Source organism: Chiroxiphia lanceolata, chromosome 15 (assembly GCF_009829145.1).
Source record: "Chiroxiphia lanceolata isolate bChiLan1 chromosome 15, bChiLan1.pri, whole genome shotgun sequence".
NCBI classification, from domain to species: Eukaryota; Metazoa; Chordata; class Aves; order Passeriformes; family Pipridae; genus Chiroxiphia; species Chiroxiphia lanceolata.
In genome coordinates this window covers 12,669,038-12,695,890 of record NC_045651.1, presented here as the reverse complement: position 1 = coordinate 12,695,890, position 26,853 = coordinate 12,669,038, and the positions used below count along the sequence as shown (strand labels likewise).

Sequence of the window (26,853 nt, the reverse complement as noted above, 5' to 3'; positions counted from 1 at the left end):
GCCGCGCGCCGTAACGTTTCCTCTCTCCCCCAGCCCCGCCCCGGCCCGCCGCGCGCGCCGCCGGGTTCGCCACCTCGCGCGAGAGCAAGAGCCGCGAGACCCGGAAGCACCGCCCCCCGCGGCGGGGGGGACTCGGAGCCATCGCGGCTGCGCGGGGACGGAGCGGCGCGTGCCGGCCGGGGCTGCCCCGGGCTGCAGGTACCGCCGGGGCTGCGGGAATGGGGCGGGCCCTGTGGCACAGGCACCCAGGAGCGGGGCTGGGCTGCGGGGCTGGGCTGAGGGGCCGCCGGGGACGGCGGCCCGCCCGCTTCCCCCCCGCCGTGAGCCGCGTCCGGGCGGCCCCGCCGCTCTGAGGGAGGGGGGCCCTGAGGGGACCCCTGGGCTGTGAGGCTGCGCTCGGTGCCTCCCGGTGACTGTGCCTCAGGGCCCGGCCGGGGGCTGGGCGGGACCCCTGAGCAGGGTCTGTGTCCCAGCGCGGGAGCTGTCCCGGGGTAGCGCTGCTGACGCTGCCGGTGTCAGCTGGAATGTTGAAGCTGAAATACCCCCCTGCAGCGTGTCCTGAGTTACAGCAGGGAATCACAGCATCCCGGAGTGGGTCGGGTTGGAAGGGAACACTGCGGGTCAGCTGGTCCAACGTCCCTGCTCCAGCAGGGCCATCCTAGGGCACATTGCACAGGATTGCGTCCGGTGGGTTCTGGAATATCCCCAGGGAGGAAGACTCCACAGCCTCTCTGGGCAATCTGTTCCAGTGCTCGGTCACTGCACAGGAAAGAAGTTCTTCCACAGTTCAGGTGGAGCTTCCTGTGTGTAAGTTTGTGCCTGTTGTCTCTTGTCGTGTTGTTGGGCACCACTGAGCAGATCCTGGCTCCAGCCTATTGACATATCCCCCGTCAGACATTCATGCACATTGAAACTTATGTGAGTGTTCTCTCTAACACGTTCTGTTACTGTGTTTAAAAGCTCTTCATCACAGAATCACAGAATTATTTGGGTTCAAAGGGAACTTAAAGATCATCCCATTCCACCCCCTGCCACGGGCAGGGACACCTGCCACTGGACCAGGTTACTCAGAGCTCCATCCAGCGTGGCCCTGAACACTTCCAGGGCTGGGGCAGTAGCTGAGGGTTAAACATGAGGATTCCCTGCTGTACATCGTGTGCCCAAAGTTTCAGAGCTTATACCAGGAGAAGGAGAAAGATGGGATAATGATTCTTTGCATGAATAACTGTACTGTTAATTGTGCATCCACTCTGAACAGGTGCTCTAGATTTCAATCAGCACGTTTACAGAAAGTGATAAAAGCAAGAAGAAACTTGATGTAAACTTTAAATGGGTTGTTTGAAGCTGGAAATGGAAGTGTGACTGACTGCTACAGAGCATTTATTCTCATGTGACTCTTCATTTAAAGCATTATTTATGTGTCTCTTTAATGCAGCTCACTGATAAGATTGCACAGCTTGTGATTCTACACTGTCGTCTGAGTTCAGCATCAGCTGCCTTTCCTCTGCTGCAAGATGCCAGCAGCTCTTGCAGAGAACAGCCAGGTTATCTGTGAAGTATGGGCCAACAACCTGGAGGAAGAGATGAGGAAAATTCGGGAGATCGTTCTGAGTTACAGCTACATTGCCATGGTAAATGTTTTATACTTAACCTAATTGCCTTAGTCAAGGGATTTTTTCGGGTAGAGGGAGTAAGTTGATTCTTGAGTGAGAAATGATTTCTCCCTACCCGCAGTCAAGCTGCGATAGAAGAGGTGAAAAATTAAAAAGATGTTGAGTAACTTTCCAGAATTTAATACAGGCAGTGTTGAGCATGAAAAAAGGGGAAGATGGAGACCCACTTAAAAAGATGAATTAATTTAACATTTAGCTATTCATGGTGTTTTAGTTTGTACAATACAAAAATGGAACAGGTCATAATTGTGTTTAAATCTCTATTTTTCCACTGGTGTATTTGTCCTTTGGATGTCTTTCTCTCTTTGGCTGTGGAAGATGCCATGGGACTGTAGGTCTAAAGGCCTGACATCCAGTCAGCTGGGCTGCCTCCAGCTCCTTTTTAATGAGGGCAGATGTTGATTCTTAGGGAAGAAAAATATTCTGGCTGTAGATAAGACAATGTGTTCAGAAAGCTTTGTTTAAGAAGACCAGAATCTCCCCCGGATGGGAGGGATCTCCTCCTGCTCTTACAAGTCTGTATCTGCTTGGCAGCACCCAGTGAGTTACATAAAGAACTGGTTTTAGTTTTGATACTGCAAGTTCTGCCAACTTTGCTTAGGAATACTAAACCTCAGGATAGGAAAAGTCCTTAATAAAAGTCTGGCACGAAGACAGGTGCCCGTGCAGAGTGTGCAGGATTTCTGTGTCAAATGCAGTTGTGGATGGGAATATGATTTCTTGTTGTCATATGTCAGTGGGAAATGAGCTTTTTTGCATCTTTTTCATCTCACTGAAAGTGTGCTCAGGGCCTGTTTTAGTGGCTGTGCTGTCAGAGTGGACACAAAAACATCTTGGGCGAGGGAGAGACTCTGTCAGATGCACCAGCACTGGGTTCGTTGTGGAAGATTTTGCATATAGTCAGTAGAAGCTACATGACCTAATCTGAGGGTAAAAATAGTGTGGCAGTTTGGGTTTCAGCAAAGGTAGCACATAGTCTCTGGCCAAGTAAAATGTTTTTCATCGAATAGATGGTTTTTTGTCTAATAGATGGTTACTGTTGTTGAAGTCTGTTTTGATTGATAGTAATTTTTGTTAATGTAGGCATTGGCTGTTCCTCAGAAACAGTGAAGGTTTCACTGTCTGGGCTATCAAATGAAGATGGTCAGAGTGCCAAATCTAACTTGTATTTAGAACGTGAAAGAATGCTGGATAAATAAAAACTATTTCATTGTAGTAGATTTAGGGAAAATGAGGGAGTCTGTTGCAAGGGAGAGATGTTTAGATTGTACAGTAATGCATGTTGGAGGGCTTTGCAACGGTTTTGATTTGGAATAAAACAAAACTGTAAGAAGGCATATGTGTAGTAAATTAATGCAATAGTTTATTAATTGTGTGGAGTTTTTTAGTGTCTGACTTGTAGTAGTTTAAAAGCTGTATGAATATGGAAAAGGAGGGGAAAAACCCGCTGATTTTAACAGAATAATTCACAGAATACTGGTGAGACCTGCAAGTGTGGAACCAAATAAACTTCTAATAGAGGGATAATAGTGACTTCTAACAGAGAACATGGTGAAACAAAATTTTCCCTTCTGTCCCAGGACACAGAGTTTCCTGGAGTTGTTGTCAGGCTGATCGGGGAATTCCGCAGTTCCACAGACTACCAGTACCAGCTCCTGCGGTGTAACGTCGACCTGCTGAAAATTATCCAGCTGGGCCTAACTTTCACAAATGAGAAGGGGGAATATCCTTCTGGCATCAACACCTGGCAGTTTAACTTCAAATTCAACCTCACGTGAGTCTTTTGAGCCGGGGAATAATTTCCTGTTCTCTTCTGTTGTGGAGATGTTTTCCTTTGGCAAATGCTGGTGTCCGTGTGCTCATCATCACTGGCTGATTCCCAGCAATAAAAATTCAGATTCTAATGCAGAATATGTGGGAACCTCTTTGGGAGTTAATAATGTTTCTCGAAGTCAAAACTGTGCTAAAATCCTTAATACCCTTTCTCTTGATAATTTTATGTGTCTTATTCTGGAACAGTGTTATAGTCTGAAACTTCAAGTATTTTATGTAGATAGATATATATATATATAGGTATATGTATGTAAAAATCCATGTCTTTCTGCTAAAAATAAATGGATGTGCTGTTTTCATTGTAAAGGAAAAGACCTCCTTACAGATCCATGCTAAAATATAAACTGGGATCTAAAAACATGTTGATGTAATCATCACACCTGTTCAGGAGAATGAATATTGTTAAGTGGAGCGTGGCAGTTCTTGTCTCCTCCATACTGCAATATCCTGGGTTGCAGCTGAAACAAGTTTCATTATTCCTTCCCCTGTAATTATAAAGACAAACTCAGCATAATTACCACTAGAGCTGCCTGGAAATAAAGAAAGGTTTATCTGACAAAACCACACATTTATAGGAAATCAATTAGTATTTTTATGAAGCTGTCATTGGAAAGCATTAGTTACTTTGTGCAGGGCGCACAGTTCTTGAACCCAAAAGTTGTACTATTTACTCCACAAATCTGTGAGCCTCTTAGAAGTATTGAAATCAGAGTGAAGGGGTTTTCACAGTGTGATCACTTCATTTGACTGAGTAATCATATTGATAGGAACTTTGATCTGTGTGTTGTCATGTCCTTTCCTCCCCCTCAAATGAAGCAAACCAGTAAAGAAGTCAGGTTCCTGCTCAGCTCTCTACCAAGCACATCATCACTCATCCCCGTCCTCCTTCCTGAGTCAAGGGTGATGCAATTTTGTTTACTCCCAGAGATGGAAGTGGAGGTGATGATAAAGTGGTACATGCTGTGAAGTGAAAAGGAAAAATGTAGACAGGAATGATGCTCAGTGCTTTAGAGTTGCACATCTTCCTCTTTGAGAGAGCTCCCCTTTTCTCTGTGGTGCTTCCCTTTGCCTTGCAGAAGTGGCATTTTTCAAAACTCAGTTTCATTTCTGATGGAGTTGGAATCTTTGGAATTTGCGCTAGCAACAGAGTTATTAACTAGTTACGATCACAGAACAGGTTGTTACAGATGTAGGGGGCTGTGGTAGTGATACTAAAACTGAGTCAGTTTGAATTTTCTAGAGAGACAAATGTGGAACCCAGAGGTCTCTTACTGGTCAGTCCAATTCTTGAAATACTGTGTGGGGACAGTTTTTCTAAAATGAACTTATCTTGGCAGCACCTTAAGTGCAAACCTGTTTTTTTTCTTCAGGGAGGACATGTACTCTCAGGATTCCATAGACCTCCTTGCCAGCTCTGGGCTGCAGTTCCAGAAGCACGAAGAAGAAGGGATTGATACCCTGCATTTTGCTGAGTTGCTGATGACATCTGGGGTTGTCCTAAGTGACAGTGTGAAATGGCTCTCCTTCCACAGGTGGGTCTGAGATGGTCACTGACCCTTTCAAATCTTTTCTTGATTCTGTGCTTTTTTCCATGGAGACTGACACAGATTTTAAGGAATAAAATCAGCAGTCCTGCAGTTCTTAAAATAAGATATGAAGGCCAAGTTTAAGAAGTAAGGACACGCGACACTTCGTGGTGTGAATTTTGTGTATGTGTTGCTTGCAAATCCTTTTGCTGTTACAGTCTCCTTCAATGCAAGAAGTTAGTAACAATTTAAAATATGATTACACTTTAGTAAATGCATTGTGAAGTAAGGATTTTGTTTCTTTTTCCTTACCATACTGTTGATGGTGCTCTGAACTTCCATCTTGTGTTTACATAGAGAAAGAAATCTGTGTGGTTAAGATGTTTCCTGTAGCCTTTCAACCAACTTGATTGCAAAGCCTCTGGTGTCTGATGCCATCACAAGTGAAAGGACCTGCCATCACCTCCTCCTCTCTCAACAGACACTTCCAGGGTTTCCTGCTTTTCTGTATTGCCCATAGCTACAGAAATGTACAGTGTTGGGAAGAGATGTATGTTCTTCCCAATGGCTTAGCTGTTTCACAGGAGGTTAGTGGAGTCACTCAAGGAGGATTCCAAAGTCCTACATTGGCATGAAAATCAGGATGAGTTCTGGCTCTGATCCAGAGAACTTTTATGAGTGTCAGAATATGTTAAGGCTTGAAAGGTACAGCGAGTAAAATTCTGTTGAAAAATTTGATATTGCTACTGACTGAGTTACAGGTGCTGTCTGCTTATCTGGTTTCTGTATGGTTTTTTTTTTTTCAGTGGTTATGATTTTGGCTACATGGTGAAGTTGTTGACAGATTCCAAGTTACCAGAAGAGGAACATGAATTTTTCCATATCTTGAACCTTTTCTTCCCATCTATCTATGACGTGAAGTACTTAATGAAAAGCTGCAAAAACCTCAAGGTAACTTGTCTCTCCCCAGCAAGCAAGTGATGGGCATCAACACTGTAAATGTACAGAAAGCCAAGTGACAGAACTGCTACTTATGTTGTCTTAAAACTGGAACTTGTGTAAAAGCCAGTGGTGACACAGAAGCACCTGTGACACAGTTTGTCTCTAATGGGTGCTGCCATCTCCACATGAGACTTATCAGTATGTTTATTATAAAGGGGACATTCCCATAATGGGGAATTCCTTTCCGGTTTGTGTATCAGAGGCTAATTATAATTCAGCATATTTCCTATGCAGGGCTGTTTCTTTTACATGAACCACTCCATGACTTCATTAGTTAATCAATTAGTAGACACTCAGAGGGTTGAAAGTAATCTATCTAATGAATCACAGCCTTGTTTGAGTAAAGGGAGGGAAAGGTCCAGCATGTGTAACCTATGAATGTACCCACAGTCATCTCAAGTATCTGCAGCAGGAAAAGGAAGGCACCTGAATTTGAGAAGAGTTATTTATGCACTCTTGAACAGTATTTGCCACTGTGTTTCACTCACAGCTGGTGTGTGTGTACTGCTGGAATCTGCATCGATTTATCATATTCAGTGTTTGTCCTCATGTTTTGGAGAAGTGTGGCAATTTTGGCAAGAGGTAGATCTTCTAAAATAAAACCTGTTCTGTTTTATTTGCAGGGTGGCCTTCAGGAAGTGGCAGATCAGCTGGATTTGCAGCGAATTGGACGACAACACCAGGCAGGATCAGACTCTCTTCTCACAGGAATGGCGTTCTTCAGAATGAAAGAGGTACTGCAGTGTCCTCCTTTCTCCCGTTCCTACCCGTAAATGTCAACATGTACAGTGTGTTCTTTGTTTTGTTTTGGATTTTTTTGAGCCTTGTGGCCATCACACTTCAAACTGTCAGTAATAGGAGTTGTTGATATTGGCACAGACTTGTTCTGTTTACTCCTCTTTAATGTGCTTATTTTAATTTGCACGCTGCATCTTAGAGGTGGCCAATTTCAAATAAGCTGTTTAATTAGCATTGGATGCTTTCTGATTTAGAGGCACAATTAAACAATACCTGTTTCTCTTCCCTGTTTTGTTTTTTTTTTTTAAATCTGCAGTTGTTTTTTGAGGATACAATTGACGATGCAAAGTATTGTGGGCGACTGTATGGCCTTGGCACGGGGGTGGCTCAGAAACAAAATGAAGATGTGGACTCAGCCCAAGAGAAAATGAGCATTTTGGCCATTATCAACAACATGCAGCCGTGATGAGCGGTGCCCCTCAGCAGAACATGTTTACCACATTGGCAGCTGCTGTCCTCAACCTTTTTCCCTAATAGTGTCTCAAACAAAAGGCCTCTCCAGTCCACAGGCTGTGCAAGGCCTGCAGTGTTGCTGAAGAACTGCATCTTCATTTGAAACCCAGAAGAGCTGACTGAATTCCTAATACCAGCATTTGTGGTTTGCCATATTTTTAATACCAAGGGCAAAGGACAGAATCTACTGTGTATACCTCTGTTTATTTTTTTCCTCTTTATACTGTACAGAATCTGCAAGGAAGATTTAATGGTAGATATTCAGTAGAGCTGAGGGTCTGGAAATCCAGTGACAATGGACACAGACATGCACACAGATTTGCAATTTGTGCTTTATAAAGCTTATTTTAAAACTTCTGCATGGTGTGAGGGTGACAGCTTCACCTCATGTTTTGCTAATTTTATCTTTGTGTAGTCTGCGAAAATTGCTCCCTTTGATCACTGCAGAGGTTTGGGAGTGGATGACATTAAAAATGATCCTTGCAGCTAAAATTATTTGGAGATTTGCTTTAACAGCCGTGGGAGTGGATATTAATGGAGCTGATTTGATCAGAACTCCTTAGTTTCTAATTCTGTATGTTACAGGTTTGACCCATTCTGAGCCTCAGCTTTTTTCTTACGGGTATTAAGGAACTGTTCTGGAAATAGATTCAGAGGCCCAAAAGTTTACCTTTGGCAGGGGATTGGACCAATACTCTGACTTCAGTTTTCTTCAACTCAACCTACAAATTTTATTCTTCTCCTTGCAACACAGCTAGTTCAGCAGATGGATAAGTATTTGTTCCTCTTCTCTCCCCTGCTTCTCCAGCCCCTAATTTTACAGTTTGCTTAACAGATAAAACAACTGGTTCTTTTCATTATATACACCTGAAAAGTAGTTAGAGGATGGAAGAACTTGGGATTCTGACTTTGAAAAAAATGAGCTATTCTGCAGTACTTTTTTTTCAACAGCTCTGTAATGACATTTCTTAAAAAAAAAATCCCTTTTGGACATGTCAAACCTAAAGTTCATAAGACTTTGGCATTTTAAAAAGTCTTAATCCATTGTTAGGAGTTGAGGTTTAGAGCTGGTATTTAAAATGCTTGTAAATACTAGTTTTTATTTTTTGTAAAATAAATTTTTTTAAACCAGGCTTTGTTTTGGATTTTCTATCAAGCACTAGAATTTCCAAAGTTGAGGCTCTGGAATCTGAATTTGGGGGATACATGCTAAAAGATGCTCAAGTTTGTTTCCTTTACTATTTATGATGTGCAACTGGGATAGTTCTTTGTAAAATCTGCATTTGAGCTTATTGTACAATAGCTGATGAAAGCTGAGCTGAGGATCTCTGGGGGATTTGTATTCTCTTCCTGCTCATCTCAGCACAGCTCACAGGAAGGTGGAGTATTCTCACAGTGCAGAGTGGCCACTTAAAGGGAAAAATTGTATGTGGCACTTTCCTTCTCCATCTAAACTAGTGGTTCCCGCCGTAAGTGCAGGAAGGCAGTTTGGTTAAGCACTGGCTCCCCCACGTGGTTTTCGAGTACTTTGTACAGAATTTAGCAAGTTCGAGTAGGTGGCAACAGTTTAGTGATTAACACATCTACAGAAAGATCTTGTTTTAGTCTAACCCCTGGCTTTCACCTGCTGCTCTTGAAGTTCTGAGCTTTATTTAGCTTGAAGCAGGAAGTCTGTCAGGATTAAGTCTGCATTTTGGCTGGAAGAATTTGGAACACCCTTTGATCTAAAAAATCCATCACTTCTTTTAATTCTTAAACAATGATCTTTAGTGTACTTACAAACTTTCTAAATTCATGATACATGCTCCCCTCCCACCCATATCAACCTTTCTGCTGCATTTAAAACGTTGCTTCTAGAAGTGACTAAGACAGCTGCTATGTTCACCAAGGCTCATACAGCCTTGTGCTTTTCTTAGGAAGAGTTACTTTTTCTAACCAGACAGACAAAGCCTTCAGGTAAGCTGTAAAACTGCTCAAAATATTACATGTTCAAGACTGCAGAATCCACAATTGGTTTTGGCACTTCTAGAATAGCACCATTCTAGAGAGCTTGATTGTACCTCAAATTCACCACCACTGTAGCAAAAAGCAGTTTGTTCAGCTGTGGATGTTTTCAAAAGCGGGGACTTTTCCTGACCTGGGGAAATTCCTTCTCTCTCGCTAGTCATGCTGGAAACAAAAGATCTTGCCCCCTTTTACCTTGTACAGGTGGCTTCACCACACAATGCTAAGGCATAGCACACATTTAACAACAAAAAAGAACCCACCCCAGACTTATTTTTAATGCATTTGCCCTTGCTTGATACTGATTTCTATACATCAGATTAAATACCAATTCATGGTGATAGAAGACTTTATTTAAAGGAGGGAAAAATAAACTCACAATGCTTCTAAGAGCAATACTGGCTTAAGGTTACAGAAATGGTAAGGTTACAGAAACCATTGATTTTCCTGAGGGCAGCTACTCTTCCTCTGCTGAGACTGTACAGCTGCTCAAAACTGTTTCTCTTACGTGTAAATAGCAAGAGCTTTCATGAGCACAGTTTCCAACAAGTAAAAAAAGACTATACAAAAATCCTGTATAACAGTTCAAGCCCACACCCTCCTGCTTTTCAATTTTCTAACAGTGTCCTTAAGTATTGTTAGTGAATGAGCACAAGTGGGTCTGTATATAAACCTGACTTTTTGTTTCAGTAACAGCCACAGCCATCAAAACAAGCCTTCACTTGAAGAAAGAAGAGCCTTGGTGTTAAGTAACTGTAGGCAGCTCAAGAAGGGAGACAGAATGTCATGTCAAGAACCTCCTGACAGCCTTTTTGTAAATATTAGCACTGCTGTGTTTCCTAAGGAGATCCAGAGCCTGTTCCTGTAGCTCAGGAGGGCACTGGGATCCAAGGTGAAGGAGTACGAGGCAGCATTCCAGCACGTCAGGGAAGGGCAAGACCTGCAAAAAAGGAGCATGAGGTGACTGTCAATTACAATTGCTCAACAACATATTCAGGCAGGCAGCTCTCCAAAAACACTGCTTTATAGAACCCTTGAAACAGAGATAGTCAGGAGTCAGATGCATTGTCTCCACGTTTAACCCCGTTTGCCCCCTCTTGCATAATCACCATGGTTACATGTTTTCAAACATGATGAGTAGTTTCTACAGTTCCTGATCTATAAAGGCCATTTTATAGCTTAAATTTCTGATTTTACTGTTTATCAATTTTTTTTTCATACGTAAGTAGCAAGGAAATAACTTCTAAAATGCATGAGATAGATCCATACAGGATATCCCATTGAGTTCTCCCATGCAGGAGCTTTAGCTACGCTTTCCAACTGCTTGAAAGAAAAACACCCCCCTGATGCCACATGTCAGCTGTGTCTCAGAATTCCATAGGATCACAATCCCTCCATGGAAGGGATTCTGTAATGAGGCTGCCCTTTCAGAACCACAATGGCTCTTCTGAAAACTTACCTTTAAATTGTCTGGGAATTCTGCTAGTTTCTGCTTTGCATTGAGAAGCTGCTTTGTGAGCTCAGGGAGTGTAATTGGTTGCTTTATTTCATCTTTGCTGTCAAGAAAAAAAACAGGTGCCATCAGTAACTATTTTGCTTAAGTTACTGCATAGCCTCTCTCCTGTACACAGAGCATAAGAGATAAATGGAAAAGTGTTTTATGTTCTAGCTCCTTCTTGCCAAAGTCCCAAACAACTGCTCAACAAAGAAACAGATCTCTTAGACCACGCCTGTCCTTTTCATTGTCCTCCCCTTTTCAAGATGCCCTATTTTTTCACTGTAACAACACACTTCGTGTATCATGAAGCTGTTCAGCTGCACTAAGTTTAGGAATATGGTGGTTTGGCCCCAGGAAAATGCAAGATTTCTGAGTTGTGTGTTTAAGTGTCCCTGGGTGTTCAGCTGGAGATTAGAGGCAATTTGCTGCACAAACACACTGAAAAAAGCAACACTTTTCAATCCACTGATTCATGTGCTGAATCTTACCCATTCATCTGGTTGCTGTCAGAGCATGGTTTGTCTAATTCAGTCTCTGAACTCTGTTCCAGGTTGCTTTCCTGGGTGTTTCCATTTGTGTTTTCCTGGAGATTGTTCCTCTGCTGCTGATGCTGGCGGATCATTTCTGCTAAAGTCTCCTGGACCTCTGCTATATCTCTCTGGGTGTTCTGTAACACAGCCATCTCTTCTGAAAGGAGCACTTTGCAACCCTTCAGTTTTGACTGTCCGTCTACCAAATCGACCAAGTTAGTTCCTGAGTCACTCTGCGTCTCACACTTCTGCACTTCAGTTGTATTGCAGAGGTTTTCATCCATCTCAGCTGGAGTTTGATCCGTTTCTCCAGGGGAGGAATCACCTGAAAGGTAACTCTCCTCAAGAGCTGTCTGCTCACTGGGGCACAGCACAGGATCCAACACAGCCTTTTGCAAGCCAGGAGGGTCTTTGGATGGGTTCCACCACAGGTCATAGAGCAGTCTGTAAGCCACAAAGCCCTCCAAACTTCTGCAGGCATCCATGCTCTGGGAATTTGTGCTGTCTAGTTTGTGTCTCAGGTCATCACAGCCTAATAATGAAAACAGGATTACAAATAGTTCACAGAGCTTTCCAAAGACAAAGAGCAGATCTGGTGAATGAACCAGGAAACCCTGGAAACCCAAATCAGGGATTTACTCAGATGCTGGCAGAGCAGTACAGGAAGTATGAAAGCAAATACATCTTTGGAATCTTTGTACACAATACTTTGTTCTAACATGGGACTGTTCTCATCAGCTACAGCAAACTTCATTGGTCCCAAGCTGCACAACACAACAGTCATGAAATCAAGAGCCACAAAAGACTGCCACTGCATACTCTAAAGAGAATGAATGGAAGAGCAAGTTGAAGTGATCCGTAGCTGTGAGATGAACACAGCTTTCTAATGTCCCCTATCTCCCTTACAGAACAGAATTCACTCTGTTTCCTATGTCAGCTGACACAGCTGAGCTTCCTTCCACAGGCAGGAATTTTGATCACCCAGCGGCCCTTGCACTACCAAAATTCTACAAGTTTCCATAGATATGGGTGTCTTGCTCCTTCCAAATGTTATTGTGCCTAGGAACATTAATGGACACAAAGCTGTGCTTACAGGGAAGAGCCCTGTATCTGTCAGTGCCAGGAGAAGAGACACAAGGAGAGACTTACCCTCAGGAAGGATGATACTGCAAATCTCCTGCATCAGAGTGAAATTACCAGCATCAAAACTGCGGGTCACAGCCCCAAGAATACTTTTCACTGCCTCATCCCAGGTACCAGACTGACAGCTCAGTGCTGCAAGGGCCAGGTCATGGGAGATATGGAAAAGCACCTACAGAAAGCACCAGAGAGCATAATTAATGGTTTTTACTGCAAAGTATGAGCTTATGGCCACTGTGGAAGTGCCCAGAAGCACATGACTTAACCACAAGCAATTTTAATGACAATGCAATTTACAGTCTCCTTCATGCAGGAGATACAGCACTTCTACATCCCCTACAGCTGTAAAATCAGCAGCTGTGCTTGCATGTGTCCTACTAAGTAGATGAGAAGAGGGAGCACGCCAACCGTCAGTGACTCACCGTGGTCAGAGAGAAGAGCTGCAGGAGCACAGTCTATGGACAGACCTTGTAAACTCCAGGATATTTTAACAACAAGCAGCCCTGCCTCCCCTAAGTTCAATACAAACCCCTGAACCAGTGCTGAGACTACTCAGCTACCTCAGTCACTCCTGGCCAGCACATCTGGGTGACCTCAGTGCTCACCATGACACCAAATGTCAGTTCTTATCCTGCACAGAAACAAATGCAGAAGCCCCTGGTGGCTACACAAAGCTGTCTCAGCTGATGATCGTCTCTTTCTCCCAGACTACAACCCATCCTGCAGCAGGGTGCAGACATCAGTGTCCTGGCAATGTCTGGTACAACAGCACAACCCGGCTGGTTTTACTGTGTGTGTGTGCAGATCAAAATCCATTTACCTGCTTTGGGGGTGTGTTGCTGGTAGAAGGAGGATGCTCAATCTGGCGCAGCTGCTCCCATGCACATGTGGCTCGTTCAGTGGTGTCCATGCCCAACACATTCTGCCACACTTCTATCACCATGTCAAAAAATGAGGCCTCTCTGTTCAGCTCCCAGCTGTGGTAACAGGGGGGAACGGGGCTCTTTCGCTCACAGGGATTTCTTTCACTAAGGCACCTGCAAAGCAGCTCGTTGAGGCAGAAAACAAGTCTTTGTCCCTTTAAAAAGGAAAAAAAAAAGAAAAAAAGAGCACTGAGCTGTTGCTACAAGAAAAACAATCCCTTGCTGACCACAGCAGGTACAATGATTTAAGAACATCATGGCTGATAGCAGTTTGCTGGTGACAGACTGACAACGGCAGCTACCAAAGAACAATGGTGACAGAGACTCTGATGGGAAATCAGAAGGAAACCTCAGAAAAAGCCAAGGTATTCACCTGCTTCTCAGCCCACTTGAAAACAGATTTCAGGTTTAAGCCTCCAGCAGCTGGACTTACAGTTGGGCTCATTTGTTCCTTTAAATCTTTTCTCACACTTAAAAAAAAGAATCCTTCTTTTCTCAACAACCTCTCATATAACTAACAAGCACAGAGAGTCTACACACCTCCCCACCATGGGCCCTCTGCTTTTCCACAGGGTCATTGCAATATACTCCTAGAAAAATATTTTCAGGCAAAACCAGCTCAAAAGACTACTTGTGGACTACTAACATATGGGAAGTAGTGCCAAGTTAAGATAATCTGGAGAGACAAAACACGAAAAAAAGCAGAAAGGAAATGACCAGACTCACAAATAAAGTTTTATGTTGCTGAAGGACTTCCTGAGCTCCCACCCAGTTCCTCGATAACAGCAGGTCTTGTGCACATCTCAAAGACAAAGTTGCTGACAACTCCTCCTCTCCAGATATCAGTGCAAGCTCAGCAGCAGTTTTAAGGGATGTCACATCCCCCTTTCTTGACAACACTTTTACTGCATCATAGGGTGAAGAAGCCCCCAAATAACTGAAAGAGATAAAAGCAAATCAGATTGATTAGTACTAAAATACAATTTTAAAATTGTGTTGCAACACAGTAGCTTCTTTTCCCACCTACATTAAAGGGAATCTAGTGAGATAGGCTCAGAAAGCACCTCAGACAAACGATGACCAGAGCAGTTAAAAGATTTAAACTGCTACAAAACCAAGGACTTTCTTTGTTTCAGGCATGGAACCAATTCTGTCTTTTCCCCAGTAACACTCACCATTTGGCAGCCATGGAATAATGACCAGCTTTTTCTAACAGAGCTGCCCAGCTGGTGTAGAGATCCCTCAGAATTGGATCTTCTGGACGCAACCTGGCCTTAGCAATTACAATTGCTTCCCTAATGCACATAAGGGAAACCAGACAGAAAAGTTAATTGACTGTGTACAAAAAGTGAAACAAAATATCAAATCTAACCCATTAGAAAACAAGATAAAATGCTAAACATAAATATACAGCAACCTGTAAAAACTGTTCACTTTCAGGAGCTCGATGGCCTCATACACTTTATGGATGGACAGGAGATGGGAGGCAGCCTTCACATACTGCTCCTGGAAACACAGCTGCTTTGCAAAGGCTTCTACAGTCCAAACCCAGGCCTGATATCCAACTGCAAAAGAGAAGGCAATATCATTGGAGGCAAAGGTTAAAACTGGAAGAATTCATGTGGGATGACATCATCACTGGTTCTTCAACATGTACCTATTCTCTGCCCCAGATGAGTTTCTTATTTCTTAGCCATCCTAATACAAGTTCCCAGGAGGGAGCAAAACAGGGCAAAACTAGGGCTTGAACATGACTGTAGGAGTTCACTACCAGTAAAGTAACTTAAAAGCATATTTAAATCAACAGCCAGCTGTAAGGACTGCTACTTATTAAAAAGAACCCAACTCCTGAGTTCCTATCCCAGAAGGACCAGCATGAGGGTACCCTTGGCAGCCAATTTCACCTGCTCATGTGTTACAAGAGCAAACATACCCATGGGTGACATTGCCACGAGCTGGTCTGTCAGCTCCCCCCTCTCAGCAGCTGCCTGGAGGACACCTTTCATGTCTCCTTTCCACAACATGAGCTGCTGGAAGAGCTCTGGATGCCCATTCTCCAAGTGATGTTTTCCTGTTGGAAGCAAGCACACCTCCTATCAGCAGGAGTGCAATAGCATTATTTGTCACAGTAAAATATCCTGGCAAAAGTGAGATCAAGCAAGCCGAAGATACTGCAGGTTTGCATCTGAAAGGTGCAAAAACTATCTGAGAAAAATATGTATTTTCTTCTTTTCACACAGAACTGCATTCTTAATCCTAGACTGTCATCCACAGTAGAGAAAACTCGAGCATTTTTTCCAATTTGTTTTCTCCATGAATGTACCAGTTACAATGAACATACTGGCAAAATGGATTCATTATTCCACTTACCTTCCACATCAATCATCTTCTGCAGAGAATCCCTGTCTGTGAACAGCCCCAAGTGGATGCAATCCTTAAGGTCAGGGGTCTCTTCATTATTATCTAAACCAGATAAGAATATTTAAGAAAAAGATTTAAGATTTGGTACAACACTGGGAACTGGAACATGCCAAGTCACTATCACTCAGTTACACTCAACTGTTGGCAAATACTTATGTCTTTTACTTCCTTTCCTGCATAGCAGATTTAATAATTTGCAGATCAACACTCAGCACTTAGTTTTAAGTTTGATTAGAAGGATGGTATTTGCACAGAACATTTATTCTAAATCAAACACAGCACATTCCTTCGCATGCTCTAAGGAACAATACTGTGAGTAGACAAACATCTCCCTCATGGCTTATTTTCCTCTGCTCACATTATACTTTTGAAGGTGAAAGCATTTTGCACATACACAGACAATTCTACCCTGTCTCCACAACATAGGATCTTACTCAAAACCTGGCTGAGTGCCTACAGAGCACAGAAACACTGCAAGAGTAGTGAGATAAGAGACCACAGTTAGTCATACACTTTGATAAAGGGGAGGATTTTTAAAAACTAATGCCCAGCTGTCAGCCAAGTCCCTGGACACACATGATTCTGAGAACTTGAGAGCACCTACCCTCTAAGCATTTTAGTTTTATACTGATACCTTTAGTTTTCAGACATGTAGCCAGCCTCAAGCAGTCCTGATGCAATTCATCTTTTGATCTGTGATCCATGAATGTGCTGAAGGGCAGAATAGAGCGAGGCTTCTTCTTCTTCAGAGAGGCATCAGGAGCTGAAAAATCAGACACATTGTAGTCACTGCTGCAGTTACAGTAGAATTCCTCAACATATTCCAAAGCACCCTCTTCCTCACACTGGAAATCAAAAAGCAGATGCTCAAGAGCCACAAAAATCTTTACTATGACAACCCTGACTTTTGAATACTGATCACTTTGCATATTTTCTGCCCATCTTGCCTGGAATAAAACTAGCAACTAAAAGGCAATATCTAAGCCCCCATTAAACACTTACTGAACTGACCTGACAAACAGGGCAATTAAAATAAACAAGCACACTCTTATTTCTCTGGCACTTATTTGGTCACATCAGGAAGGGAAGCTGCAGCCAAACACAAGCCTACAATGAGAAACTCTGCAGGACTGTTAAAAGACCCTAAAACATACTAACTTGGTTTCTCTTTAGGTGGATCCTTTTTCATAGGAGCAGCTTTCTGGGCCACAAAAGGCTTTGGCAAGTTGAATGAAGAATAATCACATGCAGATGAAGATGTATCCTCGGACACTGTGGAGTTAAGTGATTAGAAAAAGGAAAACCAATGAGTGGAAAAGGCCACAGCAGAAAAATTCACATATTCACAATCTGTTACATTAACTTTGAAATATACCAAGCTTTGCTTTGCCATAGAACTTAATAGCTTTTTAGGGAAAGGAAGTATCAAGAGAACATTAGAGAACTGTCAGAAGGCTAAATAAGATGTCAACAGACACTAATGAAGGTCCACCAGTATGATAAGATTTATTGCCAGAAGGCAACACTGATCAAAAAATCACATTGTTTCAAGCCAAACACAGTAACTCTGTTCATGAGGCCAGAATCTTCTTATTTAAAGACAATTAGTCCCAAACTAGTCTAGAAAATTATGAAACGCATTCCAGAAGCATATTTCCTTCAAGTGGACAATTTCAATAAAACCATATAATGAGAAAATCTGCATGAAAATTAAAGTTGGTGGTGCTCTGAGGGCTGAACACTCTGGGAACCATTGAACTAAGATGATTTAATTATTACCAGTCACAGAGACTTTATCAGGCAACTCTGTCTCCTGAGCTTCTTTTTCTCCTTCATGGTCCAACACTCCATTTTCCTCCAGCAATGTTTCCTTCATGCTTTCATCTCCATTCATGGCATCATTTACATCCTGCTTGCCTGAACTCTGTCCTATAGGCTTTTTTTTCTTCTTGGCTTTGACTTTTGGCTGCATACTTCTTTTTTTCTCTAATTCTATACTCTTCTTGCCTATAAAAGATTGCAATGTTAGAGTATTAGCTGCCTGTCTCCGAAGATCAACATTTAGTTTCCAAATAAGGATACAACTCAATTTAAACCTGGACATGGTTTATTCCTGAAGAGGAAGCAGGCAGATTTGGAATTCAGCATAAAAACTTACACCACTGCAACGTGGCAACTCTCTATTTCCCAATATCGCATTCAGGAAAGGATGTTTTGTTTGAATATACTTACCCTGAGGGGGCCGTGTGTGCTCCTGCTTTGAGATGTGCCATTTGTGAACAGAAAAATCATCTGCTCCTGTATAAACACAATCTGAATCCACTGGTGACCACTGGACACTCAGCAGGCGGCCCTGGTGCCCTCGGTAGTTGCAAAGTGGCTCTTCCTTCATAACATCCCATACCTTCAACAAGAAAGAAACCCAGTTACTCAGAAACTCTGTTCTTCCCCTAATACTCTGTATCTTCTCATGATTTGCACTTGTAGGAACTTCTCTCTTGGGTTTTTGAAGGGGTATCTCAGACACCAACACACAAACGGAGAAAATTCAGGGCTTGCTTTGTTTGCATTGATACAGTTGCATAACACCTTTCTTTTTTAAAGATTCCAAAGTGTTAATATGAAAACAATAATGACTGGACTTAGAAATCATTTTACAAGTTGCAAAAACATAGAGACAGGTGCGTATCAGGTAACCAGAATCAGGAGATGGTTACCAAGGGTAAATTTGCAGTACTTCAGTAGTTTATCTCAAGCTTTGCTGTTTAGCAACACTTCTGAGAGGCTGTGGACAATACCTGTGCAGTGCCATCATAGCAAGCAGATACCAATCTTCCCTCATGGTGGGGGCTCCAAGAAAGACTTGTTATTTTAGCTGTGTGCCCAGCCAGAGTTCGAAAAGGCTCTGTTATTGTCAAAGGACTTTCTGAAGTGCTCTCTGAAAGAAAAAAAAAAGAAAAGGTTCAAGTATGGCCAGCAGGACAAACCAGAACTAAACCAAAAAAAGATGCCAAAACTTGAAATATAATCTGCAAACTGTTACCTACAACGCTCTTCAGATTATGCACATAAATGGTGGCATTGATTGAGCCTGAAGCTATCAAGTAACTCAGCTCTGGCTGGTTCCCATGCTCATGGTGCCAACGAATGGCATTAATCAGCTTGTGATGCTGCTGGATAGTGCAGAGCAACTTCAAGTTTGGGGCCTGAAATATTTCAATTGAGCTGAAATATAAGAACAACAGGGTAAAAATTCCAGTATTTGGTGAAAATGGTTGTCTTGCATGAGCAGAATTATAGAACATAATTACAGTAACTGAGTTTGTGCTTTCTGGATTCAACTCAAATCCTTGTTTCATACATCAGCAAAAGTGCATTTCAACCATGAGTGGATCCTTGAAAAATAACTGCATGTGATAATGAGGATCCTCCATGACAAGAGCAGCTAAAACAAGTAACAAGGAATGCTATATTATCATAACTCAAATACATCAGCAGGGAAAGAACAAGAGACAAAGCAGGGCAACAAGAAGTACTTCTGCTTCACCAGTGACTCCAGTGAAGATCAGCACAGACATCACACTTAACCTACAAGCGAAACGTACCCATCCTCATTGCCAAGAGCCAGGAGTTTGCCATCTGGTTTCCAGCTGATCTCTGTACGTGCAGGCAGTTTGTGCTGTAGAAAGAAGACACAGCTATTGCCAAAACCTCTTAAATCTCTGTCAGAGCAAGACTCACAACTGGACAGAGGTGCAATTAATCTCACGAAAGGCTCCACTGCTTTCATAGCAGTGCCATAATCTTGAGCAATTAAGAAAGACTGAATGAACTTATGCAAGAACCAACGATTACTTTTATCAGTTCAGTGAAACATCTCAAAGGAAGTTTGTCTGGATTCCAGTAGGATCTTGATGTTTGCTCTTCTTATGCTCCTTGCAGAGCCCCAGATGAGCAAGCAAATTTTAACATATTTCAAAAGCAACCGAAGTTTACTTGTAATTATTTCTATTCTTTCTAATTCAGACAAAAGCTACTTACAATTTAGATGCCTAAATATGATCATTTCAATGCCTGTGACATTAGTCTCTTAACACCCAGTGAGTCTTCACTCAAAGAAGAAGCCAAAATCCAGCTGATATAAATCAATACCATTAGACTGACTTCAGCTGACACGGTGACTTAAAGGAACTGAAGATCTAACCCACTTCACTTATTCATATTTTCAACTAAGAAATGACTGATCACACTTAAGGAGATACACAGTTATCAGCAACCACTCTGCACTGGCTACAGTGTAAATGGAAACAGCTTCCTGCAAAATCGGGATGGCCTTTAGTGAATAATTTATTTAAAAAAGAAAAGAGTACATTTTTGCTACAAGAGAACTAAAGGAGGTGAAGTAAATAACTCCTGCGTGCCCACCATGTGATCTAAGCTATGACCTTATTCAGGATATTGTTTCTAGTGCACTGAAACTGGAAAGCTCTGTATGAATGTGTTATTTTAAACAGCCACACACAGCTTTAAAACCAAACAGATGTGCCATGTTGACACTGGGGGAAAAATAAAACAACTCTTTCCGGAGGCAACTACATAAACTGTTCAAATAGTTTGAGTCAGTGAGTGTCTCTGAAGTTCACCTGTGGAGACTGAGGGCTTCAAACTCTTTGTTACAGATATATCAGGAAGGCCAAGTCAGAAGCTTGCAACTACGAGGCCACAGAAACTATGGCATGGTTACTGTGAATTCATAAAACCCCCTCAAATTCATACTCACTTTGATTGAATTAGTGTCTCGGATGACTTTGTTGATGTCATTTGCTTCTCCATTAAGATTCCAGGGATTGTGTTGAAAAACAATACCGTCTCCAGCACAACTATATAAAGTTACAGAGGGTTGTTCACTTTCTTCTCCTATCCAACAAAGAAAAAAAGCTAAATATACTTTGTTCTTCATCAGACTTGGCAGAAGTAATCACTCCCACTGTAAATCAAAGCATTATTTCAAAAGGCTCTATGCATGTTTCAATTGCCTGTAGTACAGCAGCAGGAAATTCTCAACACAATCCTCTGAAAGGACCTTTCATTTCTACCAAGAGATCTCTCAGAGCACAATCACTGCAAGTATTAAAATGCCCTTTAAAGTTTGGTCCTAAAAAAAAAAATTCAAGTTGTGTAAGAAGAGCTAATGGAGCAGTTCTGTTCAGCTCAAATGGCAGAAACACACTTCTGGAGCTGAGGAACCTGTATTTGATCTGATGCAGTCACTGCAAGAAGCCTGTGTGGAATTACTGGGCTGTAACACCCTGACAGACAAGCCCAAAGGTGTGGTACAATCCTCCTACCTATTTCCTGAGGACACTAGAATTCAAAAACTAGAATAGTTTGCAAAAATTTTTAGCAAAATATTACTAACAAAAATTATTAACAATTGCAAAAATTATTAACAATTCCTCAAGCAGAATGCATTCTTAGCTGCTACAAAGGATTGCTACCAAGCAAATGAGGCTCCTTCTCCTAAGAAGGGAGGGCATCCCAGCTTTATGGCATCTCTGAGCTCTGCATGGATGTTCTACTTTGTCACAAGGCATTGGAAAACTCACCAGAAGTCAGAGGAGGAGTTGGAGGCCCCCAGGCTAATGCATACACAGTCTTCTTGTGGTAAGTACTGGAGATCTGAGGTGGCTTGTTCTTAGCACTGGGAAAGAAAGATAAGGAAGCAGGGCCAGTCAGGTTTCAGCAAACAGAAATTAAAAAAAAATAAAATCAAAGCAACATATTTCCAGACACCAGGTGCTTTAACATACTAAAGCCATGGCACAACCAAGCTTTCTTCAACATCTGCTCTAGGACACTACTACAAACTGTCCTGGTGAGCTTTCCCTGCACGATGCTTCTCCTTCCCCAAAATTGTCTTTCTGGCTAAAGTCTTCCCCAACTCATGTCCTTCCACAGGTGATCTCTGGTCATGCAATTTTAAGTTTACCTTAAGGCAAGTTGACCTTAGAAGCCATCAAACATAATGGAGATGAAAAAATGCACCGAAAATCTAGCTGTTTGAATAGTTTTAATTTAGCCCTACTCTTGTCCAGCAGCAAAGATATTCCTGAGGAAAGACCACACCACCCACGTGTGGTAACACATCAGCAGGATCTGACACTAATGAATTTGAAAGCTACTTTTTTACCTGCTGGAGAAGGTGTCAAATATGCCAACTTTTCCATCATCTGTTCCAAAAGCCAAAGAGCCTTCCTTAGTTGGATGCCAGGATAACTGCAAGAAAAATACAGAGAAACATATAAGGACATAAGCCAAGACAGTTCAATAATAAATAAAAGGAAAACATTGAAACTGCTGAGCAAGGACTATGCCTTACACCCACCCTTCCAACTACAGCCACTGGATCTGATCACTCTGCTCTGAGCATCGAAGGCTCTCCCCTTACCAGGTATAGTGGGCTAAGATAAAATGGACTACAAATCATTAAAATGCTATTTGACACCTACACTGCAAAACAAAAATGAAAAATATGATTTTACTTCTGCCAGCTATTTTACCAGACTGTAGCTTCTGGCCAGCTCCTGGTTAACCTAAACTGAAGACATCTGTGTTGGTTGTGTTGGTTTTTGTATGTGTCAAACTTCCTAGCAGAGCAAGGGCAACCATGGATGTAACAAGGAAGGATCACAAAGGAGGATAAAAGTAAAAAGTAATGTAACAGCCAGCTGGACTTCAGCTGATTTTCACCAGATGTAGTGAGGGTACCAAGGTTGTAAATAGGTCTAAAAATTCGTTGGCAGACCCTAAAATGTCTTGTATACTGAAAGAATCGAGTACAAAATTAACAACTTGGCTTTGTCTACCTTTTGTTGGGAAAAACCTTCTTCAGAGTGAAAGAGAGAAAAAAAACACACTTGAAAAAAGTGGAGTGAAAAGAGGAGAAGAGATAAGAGAAAAATAAAAAGGAATCCAAAGCACACTTACTGCCGTGACCTTGGACTTTATGCTTTGCCAGAAGGTTTTAACATCGTAAACATTGTTCACGGACAAAGTATTCCACACCCGGATCATGCTGTCTCCAACCCCGATGGCAAGACAGCCTGTGTCCACAGGGGAGAAGGCAAGACTATAGACAAAGCCTCCAAGTGAGGGCATGGTCCAGCTGCAATCCAGAGTTGACAGGTCCCAGCACTTCACCTGAAGAATAGTTAAGGAACACGGAATAGTTAAACATAGAGTGACTGATATGACAAGGAAAAACAAAGCATGTTGTGAGATGAAGAATTAAAAGGTCAAATTCAAGGCCTGACAGTATGTGATCTGCACCCAGAGGATTACATGTCACTGACAGGGCTGCAATAGTTGCAAGACTGTAATGAAATGGACATAATGAATATATTTTAATACTATGGCCCTCTTCAAGTTTCAAAATAGGAGGCACTCTGCTGCCTGTAAAAGGCCAATGATTTAAAAAAAAAAATAAAACCCAGATGCTTTAGTTTATACAATTAAATGATTTTACGAAGGAAAACCAGACCTTTTAAAAGTGAAACAGGAAAAAGAAGTGGTAAGTACTCTTTATTAAATTCTTACCATTGAAGTCCAGAATGTCATAACAATTCACCAGGGTAAGATCTTGAGCTTATAAGCTAACAAAAAAATACACAACCTGTGCTCAGAGCAAATCTTAAGCAATAATGTTACAAAATGCTGGGATAAACCCACTTAAAAAGAAATATTGTGGCCCTAAAAGGCTTAGCCTCACTCAGTCAAACTGTACACTGCAGGCATTTTTATGTTAATTTTAAAATGGTTCTTACATCCCTGTCCATTGAAATGGAAAAAAGGAGCTCTTTGTCTTGCTGCTTCACAGAGCTGAGATTGAACACAATTCGGGAGTGGTTTTGTCCTTCTGAAGATCCCAGAAGAGTCCACTTGCGTTTTCCAGGTTGGTTCAAATTCCAAAGAAGCAGTTCTCCTCTGCAAAATTTAAATTTATTTAATTTTTCACTTCAAAAGAACAACATAGGCCATATACAGACTCCACTACCTGTGCACGTTCTGCAAGTACAAGACTAATACAGCTCAACACACATCCACTGCACCTGCCTGTACAGAGCTGCACACAAACAGCACCCTGAAAACTGACAGGTCATCTCTCCCCACTAGATGGGCAAAAACACAACTTGTACCATTAGCAGTCAACATTCAGTTAGATTGTGGGAGAAATTATGGGACAAACAGTTTTCTAGAAGCCTGAAGTCCCATTTTTACTCTTGGCCTATCTTCTCTCCTGTTATACTGGGACATAAAGAGGAAAGGAGTGTGTTTTCTATCCAGCACTTCCTTAAGTATCAACAAATGAATCTGCAGCTGCTGATGGTCCCCAGGCTGCTGAGTGCTCTACTCACCCAAAACCACTGGACACAATTTCTGTGGCACGACCAGGAGGCCAGTGAACAGTGAGCCAAATGCGCTCCTTAACAGCGGGATCAACAGCTCCACCTCTTCTTTTGGTGGGGGGCAACTTCAGAGTCAGCACACCTGTGGAACCAAGAGGGATCATCCAGACCTTGCACATCAGAATTCCCTGACAGAAAGAGTAGCCCTGTGAATCTGCAGCTTTAAGTACACTGCCCATGCTTTAAACCATCAGATTAGCAGACAAAGGCTGCAGTTAGAGAACAGCTCTTCCACCACACTGTCACTGTTTATCTCATATTATTAATCCTACTTACTCCTGCCTCTGGTACAGCTCCATATTCGTATGGTCTGATCTTTGCTTCCCGAAGCCAGGTAACAGCCCTTCTTTGTGGTTGTGTCCTGTGTCAGCTCCCCGTTTGGAACTCTGCCTTCCTCTGAAGGAACTGCTGAACACCATTGAAGTCATGTTATTACACTTTGAAATTCAAAGCTTTAAAAAAAAATTAGCTGAAAAATAGACTGATTTCTATCAGAACACACTGTACTGAACTTATCAGTTGCCTTTGCTTAGCTACTTACCAACCTTCTATAAAGAATTCAATTCTCTAGAAATAGACATTTACATGAAATAAAAATTGCTTCACAAACTATTAATCACTTCTACATACCCTGGACCTCATCTTGCCAAGCAGGTAACCTTTCTTCACCAGGCACAGGGCACCAGGCCAGACAATGTATTTCATCCTCGTGGCCCCTCAGCCGATGCAGGACTTCTCTCTTCCTGCTGATATCAATGACAACCACCATGCCGTCCTTGTAGCTGAAAGCAGAGATCTAAATTAATGAAGAGATTCTTGGATGCTTGTGGGATAATTTCTAAGTGATTTCCAAGCTCTTTCCAGGATCACTATCATATTATAGACAGAGAAGCCAAATCCTAGCAGCAATGGGACTGGCAGCCTAATGGTAATGGGAGCTCCAGTATGGCAGTGGGATGCTTGCAGCTGCCTTTTCAAGAAGGGCAACCAGTATACTTGGCTGCAAGAATGACAACAATCCATTACTAATGCAGCTTTCAGTCAAGTTTAATTAAAAATAACAGTTTTAAGAAACCTCAAAAATGCAAATTGAACCTGGACAATTCCACTGTTATGGATTTCTGTGTCTTGCAGGTTTACCACATCTAAATGTTATTTCTAACTTGTACACTAGAAGAACAGCCACCAAACCCTCTCAAAATTAACCCTACAGCCATGTAGCAAAAAATTCCCAATAAGGTTCTTTCAGGAGAATAGGGGAAAACAAACCATAGCAAATATTTACCCGATGGCCACCAGGTTTTCCTGATGAGGGGAACAAGTGAGGCAAAAAACTGTGCGAGGCTCTGGGAAGAACTGCTGGCTGTCACTTCTGTTGTACCAGTAGCAAACAATGACACCTTTTTCATCACCAGACACAATGAGATCCTTCACAAGAGGTGACCAGTGCAACGCAGAGATTGGGTTCTGAGGAAAGAGGATTGAACACTCTTAGAGCTGTTCCACCACTGTCTAACGCAGAATAAAGGGCAGAAAATAAACAGTAAGCACTCCCCAGCACCAGTTCAGAAAACAATCTGTGAACACTTTCTAGCATCAGTTCGGTTTGTTCCAATGTGTCTCAGGTCTGTTGGGCTTTAAATGGATGCAGATGCTGATCTGGTGTCCTGAGTCACAGAAAATGTTCAAACGTACCTTTAGTCTGCCCCATGGGGAACAGTAACGTGCTGAGATCATTTTAAGTGAGCTGGGTTAAGTGGCAGACCGCGAGCACATTGTTTTATTGCGGCTCTGATGGCAACCAACAGCTCATTGAGGTGATGCAACGAGGCTCCAGGGCAGAACTAAAACCCGGCCAGAGGCTTTGAAATTCACCATTGGGTGAGGCAGCCTCACCCTGCTTTGTGTGCGAGCCCTAAATCACCGCATCCCCCCGTGAGTCCCTTCGCCCCCCGCTCCCGGTGGCTCCCGCTCCCACCTGGTGCCGGCTGTACTCCAGCACCGGCGACAGCGACGCCGCATCCCAGATCTTGACGCTCCCGTCGTCGGAGCTGCTGGCGCAGAGGCCGCTCTGCCCGGGGCAGTGGCAGAACGCGAACCCGGAGATCCTGTCCGTGTGCCCGACGAGCTCCCCTGCACCGACAGCGACAGACCCTGATTCAAATCCCGGATCCCCGGGAGCGCACGGCGTCTCCCTATACCCCCCACCCCCAATCCGCCCCACACCTCCCCCGGGGCTCCCGCCGCTTCCCCCGGCGGATCCCGGTCCCTCTCTGTACAACGCGGGGGGCCAGGGAGGGCTGTGACGGTACCGTAAAACGTGGGGGCGGCGGCTCCGACATCCAGCAGGCAGACGCGGTGCCGCGCCGCGAAGCCGAAGAGGCGGCCGTCGCTGCTGGCGTCGCTGCAGCGGCTGCTGTACCAGTTGGGAGAGGCGGGCAGCGCCCTCACCCCCATCCCTGTCCCTGCTCCCGTTCCCGTCTCCGCCGCCATCGCCCCCGTTCCCCCCACGTGCCCCGGGCGCTGCCGCCGAGCGTCGTCGCAAACTGTCGCAAACCCCGCGCCTCTGTGTCCCCGCCCGGCGCGC

General features: G+C 43.0%; 2 protein-coding genes across 3 annotated transcripts; one reads left to right on the top strand and one right to left on the bottom strand.

The window, feature by feature from the left end:
* Positions 1-97: 97 nt before the first annotated feature.
* On the top strand, positions 98-8,418 carry CNOT8 (CCR4-NOT transcription complex subunit 8). Its single transcript, XM_032703272.1, has 7 exons — positions 98-198; positions 1,436-1,631; positions 3,254-3,447; positions 4,877-5,038; positions 5,839-5,983; positions 6,658-6,768; positions 7,089-8,418. Exons 2-7 carry the CDS (start codon positions 1,515-1,517, stop codon positions 7,236-7,238), a joined length of 879 nt encoding a protein of 292 aa, XP_032559163.1. The 5' UTR covers positions 98-198; positions 1,436-1,514; the 3' UTR covers positions 7,239-8,418.
* Positions 8,419-9,620: 1,202 nt separating this feature from the next.
* On the bottom strand, positions 9,621-26,801 carry GEMIN5 (gem nuclear organelle associated protein 5). Of its 2 annotated transcripts, none has more exons than XM_032703177.1 (28): positions 26,579-26,801; positions 26,245-26,399; positions 25,552-25,733; positions 24,897-25,048; positions 24,543-24,671; positions 24,216-24,348; positions 23,625-23,784; positions 22,789-23,001; positions 21,992-22,077; positions 21,408-21,502; positions 20,582-20,718; positions 19,407-19,480; positions 18,845-19,026; positions 18,600-18,739; positions 18,034-18,205; positions 17,581-17,808; positions 16,960-17,073; positions 16,436-16,564; positions 15,751-15,843; positions 15,314-15,451; positions 14,798-14,945; positions 14,556-14,675; positions 14,107-14,317; positions 13,278-13,535; positions 12,467-12,629; positions 11,276-11,849; positions 10,749-10,845; positions 9,621-10,229 (listed from the first exon to the last, which is right to left on the bottom strand). In XM_032703177.1, the coding sequence occupies exons 1-28, from the start codon at positions 26,757-26,759 to the stop codon at positions 10,074-10,076; spliced, it is 4,620 nt and encodes a 1,539-aa protein (XP_032559068.1). In that variant the 5' UTR covers positions 26,760-26,801; the 3' UTR covers positions 9,621-10,073. The 2 variants fall into 2 exon arrangements, with proteins under 2 accessions (XP_032559068.1, XP_032559067.1); XM_032703176.1 differs by having other exon boundaries at positions 24,543-24,674; positions 26,579-26,766.
* Positions 26,802-26,853: the final 52 nt, after the last annotated feature.